The sequence below is a fragment of the Pongo abelii genome, chromosome 7 (assembly GCF_028885655.2).
Source record: "Pongo abelii isolate AG06213 chromosome 7, NHGRI_mPonAbe1-v2.0_pri, whole genome shotgun sequence".
NCBI lineage: Eukaryota > Metazoa > Chordata > Mammalia > Primates > Hominidae > Pongo > Pongo abelii.
The window spans coordinates 29,647,804-29,667,679 of record NC_071992.2 but is presented as its reverse complement, the minus strand read 5'-3'; the positions used below and the strand labels follow the sequence as shown (position 1 = coordinate 29,667,679).

Below are 19,876 nucleotides of genomic sequence, written 5' to 3'. Positions count from 1 at the left end.
TTGCATTGTCTAGTACTGGATTTTGTTATTCCTTTATAGAGTGTTTGATTTAGTTATGGTCTGAGGATAAGTTACCTGCACATTAGCCTGTTCCTTTTGAGACTGGCTTTTAAGCTTTGTTATGAATGTTTATCTGGGGCTAAACTTTAGCTGTACTATCTAGTTGTGACCCTTTAGAGGACTTTACTATGTGTTACAGGGTTACCATCCTCCAGCTCATGGTGACATGAAGTGTTCCTAGACTTGTATGATCTCTGGTAATTGTTGAGCCAATTGCTTTCCTCTGGTGCTTTCCCAGCTTTGGGGCATCTACACATTGTTATGTGTGGATAAGTACTTGGCCAAACACTCAAAGAGAGACTGTTCAGATCTTTGGAGTGCTCTCTTTGGAGCTCTCTTTTGTTCTCTGCTCCACAAATTCTAGCCGCCTAGTCCTTCTTGACCTCTGATCTCTGACTCCTCAATGTGACAGGACTTCTGGATTATGTGACCTCTGTCCTGCGTCTGGAAACTGCCTTCAAGCAGTAAGTTAGGGCAGTGATAGGGCCCACCTCATTTGTTTCTCTTCTCTCAGGCATCACAACACTGCTCTGCCTGTTGTCAAGTGTCTGAAAACAATTATATTTTGTCTAGTTTTCTAGTTCATGGCGAGATGGTAACTCTAGGAGCAGTTAATTGTCCAGGAGTAGTTAATTATTTTTCATGAGCAGAAGCAGAACTCCATCTTTTCATCTTTTTTTTTTTTTTTTTTTTGAGACTGTGTCTTGCTCTGTCATCCAGGCTGGAATACAGTGGCATGAACACAGCTCACTGCACCTGCACCCTTAACCTCCGGGGCTCAAGTGTTTCTCCCAAGTAGCTGAGACCACAGGTGTGTGCCATCATTCCTGGCTAATTAAAAAAATTTTTTTTGTGTGTAGAGATGGAGTCTTTTTATTTTGCCCAAGCTGGTCTCAAACTACTGGGCTCAAGTGACCCTCCTGCCCCGGACTCCAAAAGCGTCAAGATTATAGGCATGAGCCACCACATCCAACCCCTTTTATCTTTTAACAATGTTTTAAAAATGTGAAAACAGTTCTTAGCTTGTAGACCATACAAAAACAGGCCATTTCCCAATCTCTGCTTCAGAGTTACTGTAGGATAAAACTCCAAAAGTAGGCTTGGTCAAAAGGTACCCATTTAAAATTAGGATATATGTTGTTAAATTGCTCTCCAAAAAGACTGTGCCAATTAATACTCTTGGCAGTAGTATTATTGAGAATGTTAAGATGCTTTTGTTTTTTATTTCTATTTTTTATTAATTTTATTTTTTATTTCTCTGACATTTAGTATTATGTTCAACTCCAACTATAAATATCCCGGCCTCTCCGTTTATGCAAAAGCTTGGCTTTGGTACTGGGGTAAATGTTTACCTAATGAAAAGGTAAGTATAAGATTTCAGATTAACCTTTTTTCATGCAACTATAATTCTACTGTACTTGGAGATGAAGAAGTAGTATGAAAATTCCAGTATTTAGATTCAGTTGTCTGCTCCTGATCCTGGCTGACTGCTTTATTCCAGTCCCTAGACCCTTTTGTCACTTTGCCGGTAGCTCTGCCTCTGCTTTTCTCCTAGCTTCCTCCTGATGGGTTATTAAAGGGGAAGACATTTACTTTTTAATTTTTCCTTGGCTTCCATAAGAAGGGGAAGTGGCAGGGGAAAGGGTTCCTTTGTGGTAATTAAACCAGATTCTTCATGAGAAAACCTCAAAGAGGAAGCCAGTATTGGGTGATGTCAGTGACTGCTGTCTCTTCTGCAGCCTTGCCCTCCTAAGATATGCTCTTCTAAAAGAAGTAAAAGATTTTCATTTCTTATGGCATTGTTATTAAGAAGGGTAAATACATGATTTTAAAGTAGGAATACTGTGTTAGAAAAATGAAATAATCGAACAAGTATGGTGCCAATATAGCTGTCAACAAAGTGTTTTTTTAAATTACTTTTTTATTATTCATATATTTTTTTGAAACAGAGTCTCACTCTGTTGCCCAGGCTGGAGTGCAGTGGCACGACCTCCCAGGTTCAAGTGATTCTCCTGCCTCAGCCTCCTGAATAGCTGGGATTACAGGCGTGCACCATCACACCCAGCTAATTTTTGTATTTTTAGTAGAGACGGGGTTTTGCCATGTTGGCCAGGCTGGTCTCGAACTCCTGGCTTCAAGCAATCTGCCCGCCTTCGCCTCCCAAAATGCTGGGATTACAGGCATAAGCCACCATGCCCAGGCCAAAATTACTTCTTTTAATCATTATTCTGTACCTAGTTTCATGTTTATTAAGTGGCAAACAACTACGTCAATATATATTCCTTAATGCATTGTTGGAATCAGTCTGACTAGTCCAACCCTCCGTATCTTAGCTTCATCTAGGTTTACATTGTTTCCAGATAGAAACGCTTTCTTTAATAAGAGGCTAATTAAGAATAATTTAGTAATCATATACAATGGGTATTCCTGAAGCATTTTTGCAGTTTAAACACTTTTTTTGTAGTTTGTATAGTATTAATTTGTTTTCTAATTTGTTTTTTAGTGTTAACTCCTATTTTGAAAGAAAAAAATTCTCACAGGTTTATGGCTAGTTTCATTTTTTTCCCCTTTTTAAAAAGTTTTTAAATGTAAAGTGTTTTTAACAAAGTTACGCTGTATGTGGTTTAGTCAAAAAGCTTCAAATAGCTGATCTTGAAGAACAGCAGTGCCTGCCTGACCCCTACCACTCCTCATGATTCAGCCCTGTCAACCTGGGATTTCTTTTATCCATAACCTGCAAATTTCCTGTGCTTCTCTGCTGAATTAGATCCTGTGTTTTTATGTATCTTGTGTCTTATTATTTCTCGATTTACATCCCGTTTTCATTTAGGACATCTGGTAGCTCCCCATGAATCGGTGCACAGAAGATGTATTTTTTTGAGAATTTGCATTTCCAAAAATGTTTTCATTTTACTCATACTTGAATGGCCCATTTTGGTTTTCTGGGTTACAATTCTCATTTGGAAACAATTTCCCTCCAGAATTTTGAGAATATCAGTCACTGACATTGTTTTTTTTCTAGCTTACACTGCTGCTGTTGAGAATTATGAAGCCTTTTTGACTGCTAATTCTTCATATGTAATCCGTTTTATGTTATCTGTCCCTCTCACTGTCCTGGATCCTGGTATGATCTTCTGTATGTCGGTAGCATTCTGAAATTTCACAATGACATGAGTGGATGTGGGGCTCTTGGAATCTGAATAGTTCCTGTTCTTAAATTTTTGAGACATTATTTTAAAAATTACTTTGTTGATGATTTTCACCCGTTTTCTCTGTTCTCCATCTGGAATCCAATTATTTGAATGTTGAACTTACTGATTTCTCATCTACCTCTTTTTTGCTTGGTTTTCTTATTTGCTATCTTCTTTTTTCTGAGATTTCCCCAGCTTTATCTTTCAACACTTCTATTGAGTTTTTATCTTGTTTTTAATTAATTATCCTTTTTAAAAATAGCATCTTTAGTCTTTTGGCGTGCTAGAAATGTTCAGTATCTAGGTGTTGATAACACAAGTATATGCACATGTAAAAACTCATTGAGCATTTAGTATGCATATGGTGATTAATTACTAACCTGCTTCTGTATTACAGGTTCTCAACTGACAGTAAACCTTAGGCTAAAGACTTGTTTTATACCTTCCAAAGCTAGTCTACCATCTTTAGAAGCTGGGGGTGGGGGATGGGCAGCTGCCAGTTGGTACAGAATTAAGGAGGGTATCTAGAAGCCCACCTGTTTTTTACCATTATTATTTAGAGACAGGGTCTCATTTTGTTGCCCAGGCTGGAGTGCAATGGTGCCATCATAGCTCACTCCAGCCTCAAACTCCTTGGTTTGAGCAATCCTCCTGCCTCAGCCTCCCAAGTAACCGGGACTACAGGCATGGGCCACCACATGTGGCTTTTAAAAGTTTTTTGTAGAGAAGGGGGTCTCACTGTATTGCCCAGGCTGATCTCAAACTCCTGGTCTCAAGTCATCCTCCTGACTTGGCCTCCCAAAGTGTTGTGATTACAGTTGTGTGCTACCCCTTCCAAACCTACCTGCTTTTTAAGTAACTTGTAAGCAGTTCATTGGGGCTAAGTCAGTTACTTTCTTCTGCTTTCCAGCTTCTGAAATTTTGTTGCTGTTGTCTCCTCTGCTGTTATTTCCATTCTTTCTGGCTGGTATGTCTTAAAATATCCATTTGCTATTATGTTAGTGGGCTTGGAAAGGATAAAAACAATGTGTATGTTTAAGCTACAATTTTAACCCAGAAGTCCATATTTTTTTGTTAAATCAAGTTTGCATTCCTTGGTTAAATCCAACATAGTTTTGATGTAGTATTTTTAAATAAACTGATGGATTCAGTTTGCTAATAGTAATTTCAATTTTTGTATCTGATATAAGTGAAGTTGGCTTGTGGTTTTCCTTTTTCTACTGTCCCTTTTGATTTTTTAAAATTAAAGTTAAATGAGACTCATAGTCCCTTTTCTGTTCCCTGGGGAAACAGTTTGTATAAGATTGAATGGTAAATTCTTTGAAAGCTTAGTAAACTCACCTGTAAAATCATCTATACTTTGTATTTCTAGTAGGAACATTTTAAACTGGTGATTAAATTTCTTCATCAGTTTTCTTAGATTTTTCTAAGTCTTTGTCCATTTTGTCTTAAATGATTGCATAAAGATTTTATTATTTACTTACATATTTTTTCTCTTGTATCTGTAGTTTTGTTTCCATTTTTATTTGTGATACTGTCTATTTTTTCTTGTGTAATCTCATCAGAAATTTGCCTTTTTTTATTAGTCTTTTTAATGAGTCAGCTTTTTGCATGGTTGAGTATTCAGATTTCATAAATCTATTCTTATTCTATAGATTAGAATATGTTACAGAAAAGGTGAAGATTGACTTGTTTACTAAATTCTAAACTTTCAAGAGCTAAACTTTCAACCCTTGAAACTTGAAAAATATATTTTTCATAATAAAATGATATGCAGATGCTCATCATTATCCTCAAATGCTGCTGTTATCTAAAACTGGAGGTTTAAGAATAGTTTAGATCAACTTACAGATGATAGATGTACATGAATTAAGAAATCTTGTGATCCTTTTAGTATAGGCTTTTTGATTAAACAAAAAAGGTTCTGCAGTCATAGAGCTATGCCTGTGAGGGAGTCCAAAGCTAAACAGATCTTTGGTTCAATCTCTTGTTTTGTGTTCTTACCATTAAACTTTTTCTTAAACTTCTGAGGCTCTTTCACTAGGTTTTGTGCTGTTATGCTGCATATACTTAAGTATTTTGTGATTTGCTCTACTCATAAATATCTACCACCTCAGGTAAACCTTTCCCTGACTTTATTTTACCTATTTAGGCCTTAAAACATGTATACCTTAAATATTCCTAAAATGGCTGAATCTTCCTAGAAAATAGAAAGTTTAAAATTTTCTCATTTGTATGTTCATCATTATCTCCTTAAGCACATATCTTTGAGCATGTGGTAAAAGGTATAAGGTGAATTGGTCAGTGTAGGGGAGCATGCTGTTCTTTGGATGATGATATATGGGCAAAATGTTCTTGATTATCTCTTTAAATTTCCTAATGTTTTTTTCTTCAGGATCCTGTAACTCATCTCTGATACATATAATTAAATATTTAATAAGTTGTAGTCCGACATGATCAAATGGAAATATGGAAAGTAACAATTTTCAGGTTTAAAGTTTGTAACATTCCATCTTTACCCTTCAAATTCTTTTTATTCTCTCCCTTCCACTGTATAGATAGTAAGACTTGTTTCAGTATATTAGATCTTATCTCCCAATTGAAATGGAAATGTAGCAGAGGTGTTCATAGTCCAAACTATTTTAAATACTGTTTTTAAAAGCAAATTTCTTTCAAGCTTTTTCCCAAAAATTTGGAAGTCATTTTAAAAAGTATTGTGGTTTTATTGTCTTATATCCTTTTTAAATGAATTTTTTTCTTAGATCTCCAAGAGGTTTGTCTCATTCTCCTTGGGCTGTAAAAAAGATTAATCCTATATGTAATGATCATTATCGAAGTGTGTATCAAAAGAGACTAATGGATGAAGCTAAGATTTTGAAAAGCCTTCATCATCCAAACATTGTTGGTAAGTTTAAATTTGGTGGCAGTATCTGGTATATTATTTTGTTTATTCAGAAACAGCTTATATGCTCTCTTAACTGGTTTCACTAATAGAAATGAAGAGGATGGGGCTGGATATTTAACGGGTATCAAATTAATGTGATTGGTCTAAAATAAAAATTTGCATATAGTATTTTTTGATGCCTAAGTATATAAACTTCATGGGAATAGATATAATAATTATGTTGCTAGTTCTATGAAGATTTTAGGAATATAAAATGATCTTCATTTAGATAATTTAAATCCATTTAGGTAATTTCCTGGATTTCATTTTTCATTTTTAATACAAGTAAGGCTGGCAAAACCATTATATTTAGGGAAGCAAAGGAAAGTAAAAGTATTTTAATTTGTGGTACTACTGGCAAACACTGAAGGCATTTTAAATGAGATCTACTGAATTAGTCTTGTAAATAGTAGTTGTTTAATTGTATATTTGTCAGTGTTAGTCCAGATCCATGTTTTCAATCACATTACTATAAAGGACTTAAATATTATTGCTCTTCTCTATATTAGTGAAGAAATGTCATGTTTTCTTTAAGGTTATCGTGCTTTTACTGAAGCCAGTGATGGCAGTCTGTGTCTTGCTATGGAATATGGAGGTGAAAAGTCTCTAAATGACTTAATAGAAGAACGATATAAAGCCAGCCGAGATCCTTTTCCAGCAGCCATAATTTTAAAAGTTGCTTTGAATATGGCAAGAGGGTTAAAGGTAACTATGCCATTATATTTTAAATGACTTCTGTTTTTGTTCATATTTTAAATGAACAAATAATCACTTTGCAGGACATCTTTGAATGTGGATGGATATTGTTACTTGTCAGTTCCAAAAAGGGGTTAGTGGAAAACAAAATAGAGGCTTACATTTCTGCTTCCAAATTACATTCATGTGTAGCTTAATACGTTCTGAGAAATGTGTCATTTGGCAGTTTCATCACTGTGCGTGCGGATATCATAGAGTGTACTTACACACACCTAGATGGTAGAGCCAACTACACACCTGGGCTATGTGGTATATATAGCCCAGTTCTCCTAGGCTGCAAACCTGTACAGAATGTTACTGTACTGAATACTATAGGCAGTTGCAACACAGTGGTAAGTACTGTGTGGCTAAACATATCAAAACATAGAAAAGGTAAAATCAAAATATGATATTATAATCTTATGGGACCACCATTGTATATGTTGTCCATCATTGACCAAAAAACATCCTTATACATACATGTGGCCCTAGTCATTCATTGTCCCACATGGTCACAACAATTTATGTATGCTTCACTGAAGATTCCAAAATTATTTCTAAAAATTACTAGACTACCCTCAAAATTGTGGTATCTTTTGAAATCTGCAGTTGTATCTTCTGATATAAAGTATGTAGGATTAGCTAACTTACCACATTAACTAATTTATAAGTATAGTTAACTTATAAGCTATAAGTATAAATAAATACTTATATATAAAAATAGTTAACTTGGCTGGGCGTGGTGGCTCACGCCTGTAATCCCAGCACTTTGGGAGGCCAAGGCGGGCAGATCACGAGGGCAGGAATTTGAGACCAGCCTGGCCAACATAGTGAAACCCCATCTCTACTAAAAATACAAAAATGAGCCGGGCATGGTGGCGGGCACCTGTAATCCCAGCTACTCGGGAGGCTGAGGCAGGAGAATTGCTTGAACTTGGGAGGTAGATGTTGCAGTGAGCCGAGATCGTGCCACTGCACTCCAGCCTGGGCAACAAGAGCAAGACTCCGTCTTGGAAAAAAATAGTTAACTTATAATTATTTATTTTATAAGTATAAAAGGTTAGCAGAAGTATCTATTTCTAAAGAAACTTTTAGACTTCTGGTCAGTATGGCAGACTAACATGGGATGTTCCCTTCTCTTGTTTCAAATACTTTGAAATGCTGGGCACAGTAGCTCACACCTGTAATCCCAGCACTTTGGGAGACTGCGGCAGGCAGATCACTTGAAGCCAGGAGTTCGAGACAGACCAGGCTGGTCAACGTGGTGAAACCTCGTCTTGACTAAAAATACAAAAATTAGCCGGGTGTGGTGGCACCCGCCTGTAGTCCCAGCTACTTGGGAGGCTGAGGCAGGAAAATCACTTGAACCCAGGAGGTGGAGGTTGCAGTGAGCCGAGATCATGCCACTGTACTCCAGCCTGAGCAACAGAGTGAGACTGTCTCAAAAAAAAAAAAAAAAAATTGAAATACTGGACAAATGTAAACCTAGAGTTTAGGAAGGGAGTTTCAAGTTGTTATATTTGGAGGTTATCACATTTTTTTATTAGTTTGTGTTTCTGCACATATGTGTTAAATTTTTTACTATTTTAGTATCTGCACCAAGAAAAGAAACTGCTTCATGGAGACATAAAGTCTTCAAATGTTGTAATTAAAGGCGATTTTGAAACAATTAAAATCTGTGATGTAGGAGTCTCTCTACCACTGGATGAAAATATGACTGGTAAGTTGTACTCTTAAGTTTTAAAATTTTGTTTTTAATACAGTGTTTACATTTTTAAATACGTAAGTCCACATGAATCAAAAATCAAAAACTATTTTTAAAAAGTATATGGTAAAAAGTCTCCTTTTTCTCTCTCTCTCTCCCAGTCAGCCTGCAGTCTTCTCCCTTGCCACATGTACAGTTTAAATTACTGTATTAGTAGTAGTAGTAGTAGTATATATTTTAACTGGAGTTACCTTTGGGAAAGATTTCTAACTGGATTGGGATCTTTAAGCAGTAAAGCATCTGGGAATAGAAAGTAAAATTTAGTAAGGTTGTGTAAAGCGGTTTATTTAGCATCAGTAAGGTGACAAGATTTAGGAAACTGGTAGAAGAAACTGGAATGAAGCAGAAAAGAGGGGTGCTAATGAAGGCTGGTCTTTGGCTGTTTGCCCTTTCTTCTCTATTGTATATACTGATCATTGGCTTCTCAGGGAATTTAAGATATGTTCTTGGTGAGAAACAAGAGCCAGCCTCAAGAGAAAGCCTCTGCTTGCAACATATTATTTAGTAAATAATACTTAAATTTGTCTCTTTATATGAACATAAGTTAAACAAATGGTTAATAAATGCTGTTTAGAACATATAAATGCCTGAATTTGTAGCTGAAGTAAAAGTTTACAAGTTGAGTTGAAGGCAAGAGGCAGAATGAATGGACAGACTTTATAAATAAATGATGTTTGTAATCATTAATAAAAATAGCACTGTTGTGAAACCTTATGCTAAATAACTTACAAAGTGGGAACTTTAGAAAGTAAAAGGATAAATTGTCAAACATAATAAAAATGAGGGTTTTTAAAGTACTTTTCTCAATGCTTAATAGATCAAACAGACAAATGTAAGGATATTAAAGATCTGAGTAAATAGTAAGGCAAGTCCTTCTGCACCATAATATTTATTAAAATTGACCATATTCTTAGGTCACACAAAAAAACTTCAAATTATAAAAAGTATGAATAGTCTAATAGGTGATATTCCTTAACATCAATGCTGTAAATCTAGAAATTTGTAATAAAATAGGAAACAAAAACTCCAAACTGTTTAGGAATTTAAAACACTTCTGAATAATTTTTGGCTAAAAAGAGAAATCAAATTCATTTATAAAATATTTAGAAGATAATGAGAATATAACAAGTCAAACCCTATTTGATATGGTCAAAACTACTCAAAGGAAACATTTTCATTATTTAACTTTTATGAAGTTAAGTTGAATATTCAACTGAAATTGAAAAAAATGACGCCCTAAGAAGAACAGAAAGCAGAAATGAATGAATTTGAAAGCCTATAAATTCTACATAATCTTAATGTAATCTATTTTAGAACATGTCAGAATTAATCTGAAGTTCCTCCTTGAGGATACGTGTTCAAACATGGCTGGGAAAACTCGATGAAAGGAGAAGGAATCTTCCTGAGCAGATAAAAAGTTTTATAAAGCTACAGTAATTAAAGCGATGATACTCATGCCAAAATAGGCAGAAAAATAGAACATAAGAGTCAGGAAATAGTTCCCAAATAGAGGAATTTGTTGTGTGATAAAGGTGACATTTTTATATTAGTGAGAAAAGAGGTAGTTTAGTCAGTAAATGATGTTATCTGGACATTTTAGAAAAAAACACAGCTGTTTTCTATCCTTACACTTGAATCCCCATATATTGAAGATTGGGGGAAAAAGTAACAGTAGAAAAAATTGTAGATAAATATTTCTTTAATGTTGGCTGTGGAGAGGACTTTAAAGAGGACACCAAAGCTAGAAACCATCATTAAAAAGCCATGAGTACCTCCATTTAAAAAAAAAGAATTCTATATCACAGTGGGTTGGAGAGGGGCAGGGAGCTTAAGACATTACAAACTGAGATAAACGTATAAGATAAAGGTTTAATATTTCTAATGCATTAAGAGTTATTAGTAATCAATGAGAAGAAGATAAAAGCTCTATTATGAAGAGACGAGAAATGAAAAAAATGGCAATTAGGAAAATATATATGTAATGTTCTTAGTAATGTTTTAAAAGCTAAATAACAATGAGATAATCTGCTATCAACACTTATCACACTTTGTTTAAATTATCTGTTAAATATTTCTCCATTCCTCCATTAGGCTTGTAAGCTCTAAGAAGGGAACCTTGTATATCTTGTCCACTGAAATATCCTCAACTCCTAGAATAGTGCCTGACTTGTAAATATATTATTGAAGGAGTAACAAGATTGCTAGTAAATAAAAAGATTGCTAGTATGAGCAACAATGTAGGTTAACATGTCCTCTCATACACTAAGTAGAACTTGTAACTGCTGTTTTACTGAGGTTAGAATAGGTTTTGCTGTGGTAACACAGACCTCAGAAACTTCAGTGACATACAACAACCAAGGCTTATTACTCAAGCTGCATGGCCATTAGCACCGTGTTCTGTGTCATTCTCCCTTTAGGACCTATACTGATGGAACAGCCACTATATGAACATGGCCACCATTATGGGGAGAGTGAAAAAGCGTTAGCGTGGCACTGTCCAATACAGTAGTTATGAGCTGCATGTGGCTATTTACATTAATATTTAAAACATTGAAATTATTTTCTCAGCCACCCTAGCCACAATTCAAGTGCTCAGAAGCTACATGTGGTTAATGGTTACCACATTGGACAATGCAGATTTAGGAGATTTAATTATCATATAAAGTTTCATTGAACAATACTGCTCTAGAAAGTCTTGCAGTGATAGTTAAATGCTCAAGCTTAGAAATGACACAAGTCATTTCTTGTGGTAGAACCTTTCAGATGACAGTTTGGAAATCTGTATTTAAAATAAGAAAAACCTTTAAAAATGTTTATGCCCTTTGACCCTATAGTTTCATTCTTAAGAACACAATCCAAAGAAGTAATTGAGTAATTGGGCAGTACAGGCTTTTTTTTTATAATAACCTGATATATTATTTCCTGCAAAACTTCATTGCGCAAAAGTTTCAAGACGTAACTAGGTTTACAGAAAAAAAACAGGGTTAAAACCTATGCAACTTTGAAAACTAAAGCAATAACAAAAACAGTCAATAATCCTAATAAAAGATACTAACACATTAAATCTGCAAGGGCATAAACATTTTTAAAGGTTTTTCTTATTTTAAATGCAGATTTCCAAACTGTCATCTGAAAGGTTCTACCAGAAGAAATGACTTGTGTCATTTCTGAGCCGGAGCAAGACTTTCTAGAGCAGTGCTGTTCAGTGAAACTTTCTATGATGATAAAATGTTCCTTTGTAGCCATAAGCCCTGGGTTTGTGCTGAAGGTTACATATGAGAGTATCTTCAACAGATACTTTTCATCAAGATGGAAAATTTGATCTGGCTTTCTCACTAAAAATATATATATTTTTAAGCATGTGGGAAATATGTTGGCAGCTCCTTTACCTGGACTCACTCACAGCTTTTGTAGTTAGCATAGCAATTCTTAAAGCTACTACACCAGGCATATGCTCAGGGAAGGCATTTCTGTAGGCAAAGGCTTTCTATTTGTGAGGAGATTTGCTTCTGATCACTTCAAAAATAACATTTATGTACTGGGAAAAATATCAATCTTTTTACTGTTTCAAAAATACACATTGTAGCAGAACAGACTATGCAACTGTGTGAGAATGTCCACCAATAAGAGGTGGTTTAATTTATACTACCACACAATAGAATACCATATATCCATAAATTATACAGGTTTATATTTATAGGCATAAATATATCCAGTGAGATAAACAGAATATAAAATAGCACTTATATGTATTTACATATATGAAGAAAAGTTTAAAAAAAGAATACCCAAATCATAAAATGTTTTTTTAAACAGGTAATATATGAACATTTCACAACTAAAATGTAGTATTCTGGCCGGGCGTGGTGGCTCACGCCTGTAATCCCAGCACTTTGGGAGGCTGAGGAGGGCGAATCACAAGGTCAGGAGATCGAGACCATCCTGGCTAACACAGTGAAACCCCGTCTCTACTAAAAATACAAAAAATTAGCCAGGCGTGGTGGTGGGCACCTGTAGTCCCAGCTACTCAGGAGGCTGAGGCAGGGGAATGGCGTGAACCCAGGAGGTGGAGCTTGCAGTGAGCTGAGATCAAGCCACTGTACTCCAGCTTGGGCGACAGCGAGACTCTGTCTCAAAAAAAAAAAAATTAAAAAAAAAAAAATATATATACATATATATGTAGTATTCGATGAAAAGCCAAAATCTTAAGTTTCTCTCAAGATAAATTTGCAAATATTAATACTATGTACATGTCAGGCACCATGAATATAGAGTACATGAGATAGACACAGTCCTTACACTGTTGCAGCTCCTAATCTAGGATGGAAAGCAGCTCTTGAATAATAATGAGGCAAGATGACAGTTATAATACAAGGAATTATAAACACAGCAGTGGCCCTTAACCTAGTCTAGATGTTGAGAAAGGCCTCGCTAAATGATATTTAATAAGCTGAGAATTGAAGGATAAGTAGGAGCTCCAGTTTCATCATTTTTCAGTTTGGGATAGTAACTAAAGCATGTCTGCTTAAACTCTTTGAATGTAGTAAAGGGAAATAAAGTATAAACTGTTTCTGTATCAACCAAAAGGAATGACTGAACTATTAGTTTATGATCTCATCAGACTTTTGTTGTCAGAACAATCCACCTTCACAGGGAGCAAACCCAATCAGTAACATAGGTCGGGGGGGTCCCAATCCATTATGTTTAAATACTATGTTAAATTCACTATGTCACACGCTATTATGTTTACAGACTTGGAGAAATGTAAACATACATACAGGAAATGCACTTGTGGTTCAAGTCTCAAATTGGAGCCGTTATTTTAGACCTAGAGTTCTAGAAAACTACTTTTTAGCCTGATGGATCCTTGTAGGAATCTGACCTACTTAGAATGTATGTGTACACACACATATACGTGTATATACTGAATGGTGTAAGTATCCTTCCTTATTGCCACAGAGTCACTGCCCATGTGGGCCATGTCTATAGGCTTTTCTCTTGTCATGAATTCCATGAAGTGCCTCTAAGATATAAGGTACAGTACAGGGGAAAACCTTTAAGGAGCTTATAATGTCCATGGCTACCTTCTAAACTGTAATGCCCAAAGCAGAACTAAGTACAAAGGCTACCACAGAGACACCACTCATCTTTCCTTCTTGCCTGCTGGTACTGGGTACCCTCCTAGTCTGGTATTTTTGTTCTCACTTAACAGAGCCCACTCATTTATCAGGCATACCTCCCAAAATGTTAACGGAATAAATGAATGCTTGTTAACTGGAATCTTCAATTTCCTGGCTTATGGATTCTCACTTTTCCTTCTTTTAGCCCTCCCTTTTGTTCTTTAAATGTTAGTTTCCTCCTCTTTTCCTTGTAAATTTCTTGAGCCTCTCAAGGCAGAACTTTCCTTCAGTTCTGGAGAAATTTCTTTCAGTAAACAGCCCCACTGTGTCTTCTTTCTATTGTTTCAGAATGAATTATATTGTTTTCACGCTAACCTTATTTGTGAGGAAATGCAGATTATAGTAATCAAATACTGAAAATTTTCATTTTTTAGTATAATACACTCTAACACTGCCTAGTGAATATTCTGTTTATAAGAGTTTGAGTTTATCCTAGTTACAGAAGTAAAGGTTTGTATAACACTATGGGAGGAATCATAGAGTATATTTGTTGGCCACAATGGAATTAAGTTAGTTAGAAATCACTAACAGGATATCTAAGGAAACCCCAAGTATCTGGAAATTCAGTAACACAAATTTAAATAACCTATGGGTCAAAGAAAATGACAAGGGAAACTGGAAAATGTTTTGAATAATTAAGGAAAATACAGCATATCAAAATGTGCAAGCAATAGCTAAAGCAGGGCTCAGAGGGAAATCTATAGTTGTAAATTATATTGGAAAAAAGGAAAGTTCTAATTCAATGACCTATGTTCATTGATTTAATCTAGAAAAAGAAAAGCAGAGCAAATCCAAAGGAAGGGAATAAAGCTATGAGCAGAAATCAATGAAATAAAAAACAAACACTATAAAATATTAACAAAGCCAAAAGCTGGTTATTTGAAAAGATAATGAAATATATAAAGCTTTATCTAGACTGATCAAGAAAAAAGAGAACACAAGTCCCCAATAACAGGAATGAGAAAAGGGTTATTGTAAATTCTACACACATTTAAAGAATAATTAGGCTATTACAAATGGCTTTATGGCAACGAATTTGACAACTTAGATGAAAAGGACAATTTCTTTGAAAAATACAATTTACCAAAATTAATATAGGAAGAAATAGGAAATCCACATAGCCCTATGTCTACTACTAAGAAACATTCCCACAAAGAAAACTCAAGACCCAGATGTTTTACTGTTGATTTCTATCAAATATCCAAGGAAGAAATGATACGGATTTTACACAAACTTTTTCAGAAAATAGAGGAATAGGGACCTCTGCCCAGTCTGTTTTTGAGGTCAGCATAACTCTAATATCAAAACCTGACACATTGTAGGACGTCCCATCAGTCCTGATGTGATTATTATGCACTGCATGCCTGCATCAAAATACCACATTAACACATAAACATGTACACCTGCTATGTACCCAGAAAAATAAACTGATATTAAGAAAAAAAATCATAGTCCAATATCCTTCACAAACACAGATATCAAAATCCTTAACAAAATATTAGCCAATTCAGTCTAATACTACATGAGAACACTACATCTTGACCAACTAGGACTTATTCCAGGAAGGAAAAGTTGTAACATTCAAGAATCAACATCCTCACTATGCTATACGTTAGGTCACCAGAACTTACTCATCCTGCATAATGGAAGCTTCATGCCCTTTGTTAACAATACTGTACACTTGAGATTTGCTGAGAGTAGATCTTGAGTATTCTCACACACCCAAAAAAATGGTAACTATATGAGGTGATAGATATGTTAATTAGCTTGATTGTGCCTGTGAGGTCACAGTGTTTACGTATATCAAACATCAAGTTGTATACCTTAAACATATATAATTTTTAAGTATACCTCAAAGCTGGGGGGAGGAGTCAATAAAATTCACCATATTAACAAAATTTTTTAAGTTCTAGGGTGCATGTGCACAATGTGCAGGTTTGTTACATAGGTATACATGTGCCATGTTGGTTTGCTGCACCCATTAACTAGTCATTTACATTAGGTATTTCTCTTAATGCTATCCCTGCCCCCACCCCATGACAGGCCCCAGGGTGTGATGTTCCCCACCGTGTCCAAGTGTTCTCATTGTTCAGTTCCCACCTATGAGTGAGGACATGTGGTGTTTGGTTTTCTGTCCTTGTGATAGTTTGCTGAGAATGATGGTTTCCAGCTGCATCCATGTCCCTGCAAAGGATATGAACTCATCCTTTTTTATGGGTGCATAGTATTCCATGGTGTATATGTGCCACATTTTCTTAATCCAGTCATTGATGGACATTTGGGTTGGTTCCAAGTCTTTGCTATTGTGAATAGTGCCACAATAAACATAAACGTGTACACGTGTCTTTATAGTAGCATGATTTATAATCCTTTGGGTGTATACCCAGTAATGGGATTGCTGGGTCAAATGGTATTTCTAGTTCTAGATCCTTGAGGGATCGCCACACTGTCTTCCACAGTGGTTGAACTAGTTTACAGTCCCACCAACAGTGTAAAAGCATTCCTATTTCTCCACATCCTCTCCAGCATCTGTTTCCTGACTTAATGATTGCCATTCTAACTGGCATGAGGTATCTCATTGTGGTTTTGATCTGCATTTCTCTGATGACCAGTGATGAGCATTTTTTCATGTGTCTGTTGGCTGCATAAATGTCTTCTTTTGAGAACTGTCTGTTCATATCCTTTGCCCGCTTTTTGATGTTTTTTTTTTCTTGTAAATTTGTTTGAGTTCTTTGTAGATTCTGGATATTAGCCCTTTGTCAGATAGGTAGATTGCAAAAATGTTCTCCCATTCTGTAGGTTGCCTGTTCACTTTGATGGTAGTTTCTTTTGCTGTGCAGAAGCTCTTTAATTAGATCCCATTTGTCTGTTTTGGCTTTTGCTGCCATTGCTTTTGGTGTTTTAATCATGAAGTCCTTGCCCATGCCTATGTCCTGAATGGTATTGCCTAGGTTTTCTTCTAGGGTTTTTATGGTTTTAGGTCCAACATTTAAATCTTTAATCAAATTTGAAAACTACATATCATCTCAATAGATGCAGAAAAAGTGTTTGACAAAATCCAACATCCATTTTTGATTTGAAAAAAGATTAACCTCCCAGCTAACTAGAAATAGAAGGGATCTTAGCTTGAGAAAGGCTGTCTACAAGAAAAACCTGGAGGTATCATACTGAAGTAGGGAACAAGGCCAGGATGCCTGCTCTTGCCAGTTTTATTTAGCAGTCCTATAGCCTTAGCCACTAAAATAAGGCAAGGAAATGGAGAAGGCAAAATTGTAAAGGAGACGAAACTGTCCCTGTTTGCAGTTGATACGTTGTTTAGGTAGAAAATCCCAAGGAATCTATAAAACAGCTATAGTGAAGTTAGTGATTACATTTCTATTAGCAGTACATAATTGAAAATGGAATTGTTTAAAATCTATTTACAAGTACCAAAACCCAAAATATTTCAGAATAAATCTAACCAAAAAAGTCTAAATCCTCTGTAATGAATACTATATAAAGCATCACTGAGAAAATTCAGTAAGATATAACTAAGTGGAGAAATATATGACTGTGATTTGGAAGACTCAATACTATTAAGATGTTAATGCTTACCAAATTGATCCAGAGATTTAGTCCAATCCTAATGAGAATTTTAGCTGGCTTTTTCATTGAAATTGACAAGTTGACTCAAGTTTAAATGGAAATGTGAGTGGACCTATTTCTTTCTTGGGCTTTAAAAAAGAGCCTATGTGTGATTGGTCCCTTTCCCTTTTCCTTGACATAGCAATCATGGAAGCATAGAAATGGTACCTCTCTCAGCCTAATATTGTTCACAAAATGAAGAAATTCAGGTCTAGAAGTGATCTGCTTAAGGTCACACAGCTTGCACATGTCTTTGAACCAACCCAAGCAAGGCAGTCTGGCTCCAGATTCTGTAATCTCAACATCCACATTCTATATTCCTACTAATTTGTAAGAGAATTGCTGTTTCTCTACATACTGCCAACTGACCAGCTTCTTGAATATTTACCAACCTGAAAGGTAGAGAGTAATCCTTATTGAGGTTGAGTGTATTTTTACATTTTCTGGCTACACTGATTAACCTGTGAACTACTTGTTCAAATCATTCACCCGTTTCCCTTTGGGTTGCTTGCCTTTTCGTGATTTGTAGCTCCTGCTTTCATAACCATCTTGCTTGTTTCAGTGACTGACCCTGAGGCTTGTTACATTGGCACAGAGCCATGGAAACCCAAAGAAGCTGTGGAGGAGAATGGTGTTATTACTGACAAGGCAGACATATTTGCCTTTGGCCTTACTTTGTGGGAAATGATGACTTTATCGATTCCACACATTAATCTTTCAAATGATGATGATGATGAAGGTATGAATACAATTTCTAACATAAATCCCAATCTCTTCATTTCACACTAAAGATTAGTTTACATAATTTTATCTTGCTAAGATATGTATTAGTACTGATGACTGATTTGGTACCACCAAGGTTTAATCTCACACAAATGAGACACAGATTGAAATAGGGAGAAAAATTGAGGCTATCCAGAGAAGCAAAAAATTATCTTAAAAACTCCCTTTTCCTGAGAAAATGATTGGAAAACTATCATAGGAAGGGTAAGAGTAGGGGTCGATAACCTGTAAATCCAAGACTAAAGCAAATCTACTTGATGGCAGGACAGTTGAAGACATTTCCATTCTGTCTGTGGCAGAATGGAAAGCATACTGGACCATAAATTCTTGTTTCAGGAGAAGGGTGAGCTATTAAACTTTTCCATGACATAAAGTGATTTTGTTTATTGTTTCAATCTCTAACTCCTTCAAGATAAAACTTTTGATGAAAGTGATTTTGATGATGAAGCATACTATGCAGCCTTGGGAACTAGGCCACCTATTAATATGGAAGAACTGGATGAATCATACCAGAAAGTAATTGAACTCTTCTCTGTATGCACTAATGAAGACCCTAAAGATCGTCCTTCTGCTGCACACATTGTTGAAGCTCTGGAAACAGATGTCTAGTGATCACCTCAGCTGAAGTATGGCTTGCGTAAATAACTTTATTCCAAAACATTTAAATAGTTACTATCAGTAGTTATTAGACTCTCTAAAATTGGCATATTTGAGGACCATAGTTTCTTGTTAACATATGGATAACTATTTCTAACATGAAATATGCTTATATTGGCTATGAGCACTTGGAATTGTACTGGGTTTTCTGTAAAGTTTTAGAAACTAGCTACATAAGTACTTTGATACTGCTCATGCTGACTTAAAACACTAGCAGTAAAATGCTGTAAATTGTGTAACATTAAATTGAATGACCATTACTTTTATTAATGATCTTTCTTAAATATTCTCTATTTTAATGGATCTACTGAAATTAGCACTTTGTACAGTACAAAATATAGTCTACATTTGTTTAAAACACTGAACCTTTTGCTGATGTGTTTATCAAATGATAACTGGAAGCTGAGGAGAATATGCCTCAAAAAGAGTAGCTCCTTGGATACTTCAGACTCTGGTTACAGCTTGTCTTGATCTCTTGGATCTCCTCAGATCTTTGGTTTCTGCTTTAATTTATTAAATGTATTTTCCATACTGAGTTTAAAATTTATTAATTTGTACCTTAAGCATTTCCCAGCTGTGTAAAAACAATAAAACTCCAATAGGATGATTGATAAAGAATAAAGGACACTTTGGGTACCAGAAGGTGTCTCAGCATTATTTTATACTTCATTGATTTGAGTGTTGTCATTAAACTTGTTGAGTAAATGTGAGGTTTCTTTCCCTCTCTTGGCCTTATTTTGCTAATCTGTAGTGTTTTGGATCAGTAGTTTCTGTGAGCCACAGTCCCCTGGGAATTTTCCAACTTACTGAATTGCCAATGTAGGTGGTATACCTAGATTTGGGTGTAGACAGAATTTTAAAAATTACCGACACAGGGCGTTCTTAGAAACATTAGGAACAACTGCACTCTGAACTTTAAAAATGCCTAGAAATCACT

The 19,876-nt window shown here is 35.5% G+C and overlaps 1 protein-coding gene across 2 annotated transcripts in view; it reads left to right on the top strand.

Moving 5' to 3' along the window:
- Window positions 1-19,581, top strand: part of PBK (PDZ binding kinase) — a 28,158-nt gene extending 8,577 nt beyond the window's left edge. For both annotated transcript variants that reach the window (XM_024251333.3, XM_002818939.5), the window contains exons 3-8: window positions 1,330-1,423; window positions 6,014-6,156; window positions 6,731-6,900; window positions 8,521-8,650; window positions 18,062-18,238; window positions 18,695-19,581. In XM_024251333.3, coding sequence (XP_024107101.1) covers window positions 1,330-1,423; window positions 6,014-6,156; window positions 6,731-6,900; window positions 8,521-8,650; window positions 18,062-18,238; window positions 18,695-18,891 — 911 coding nt within the window. In that variant the 3' untranslated portion in view covers window positions 18,892-19,581. The remainder of the gene's footprint in view (window positions 1-1,329; window positions 1,424-6,013; window positions 6,157-6,730; window positions 6,901-8,520; window positions 8,651-18,061; window positions 18,239-18,694) is intronic.
- The last annotated feature ends 295 nt before the right edge of the window (window positions 19,582-19,876 follow it).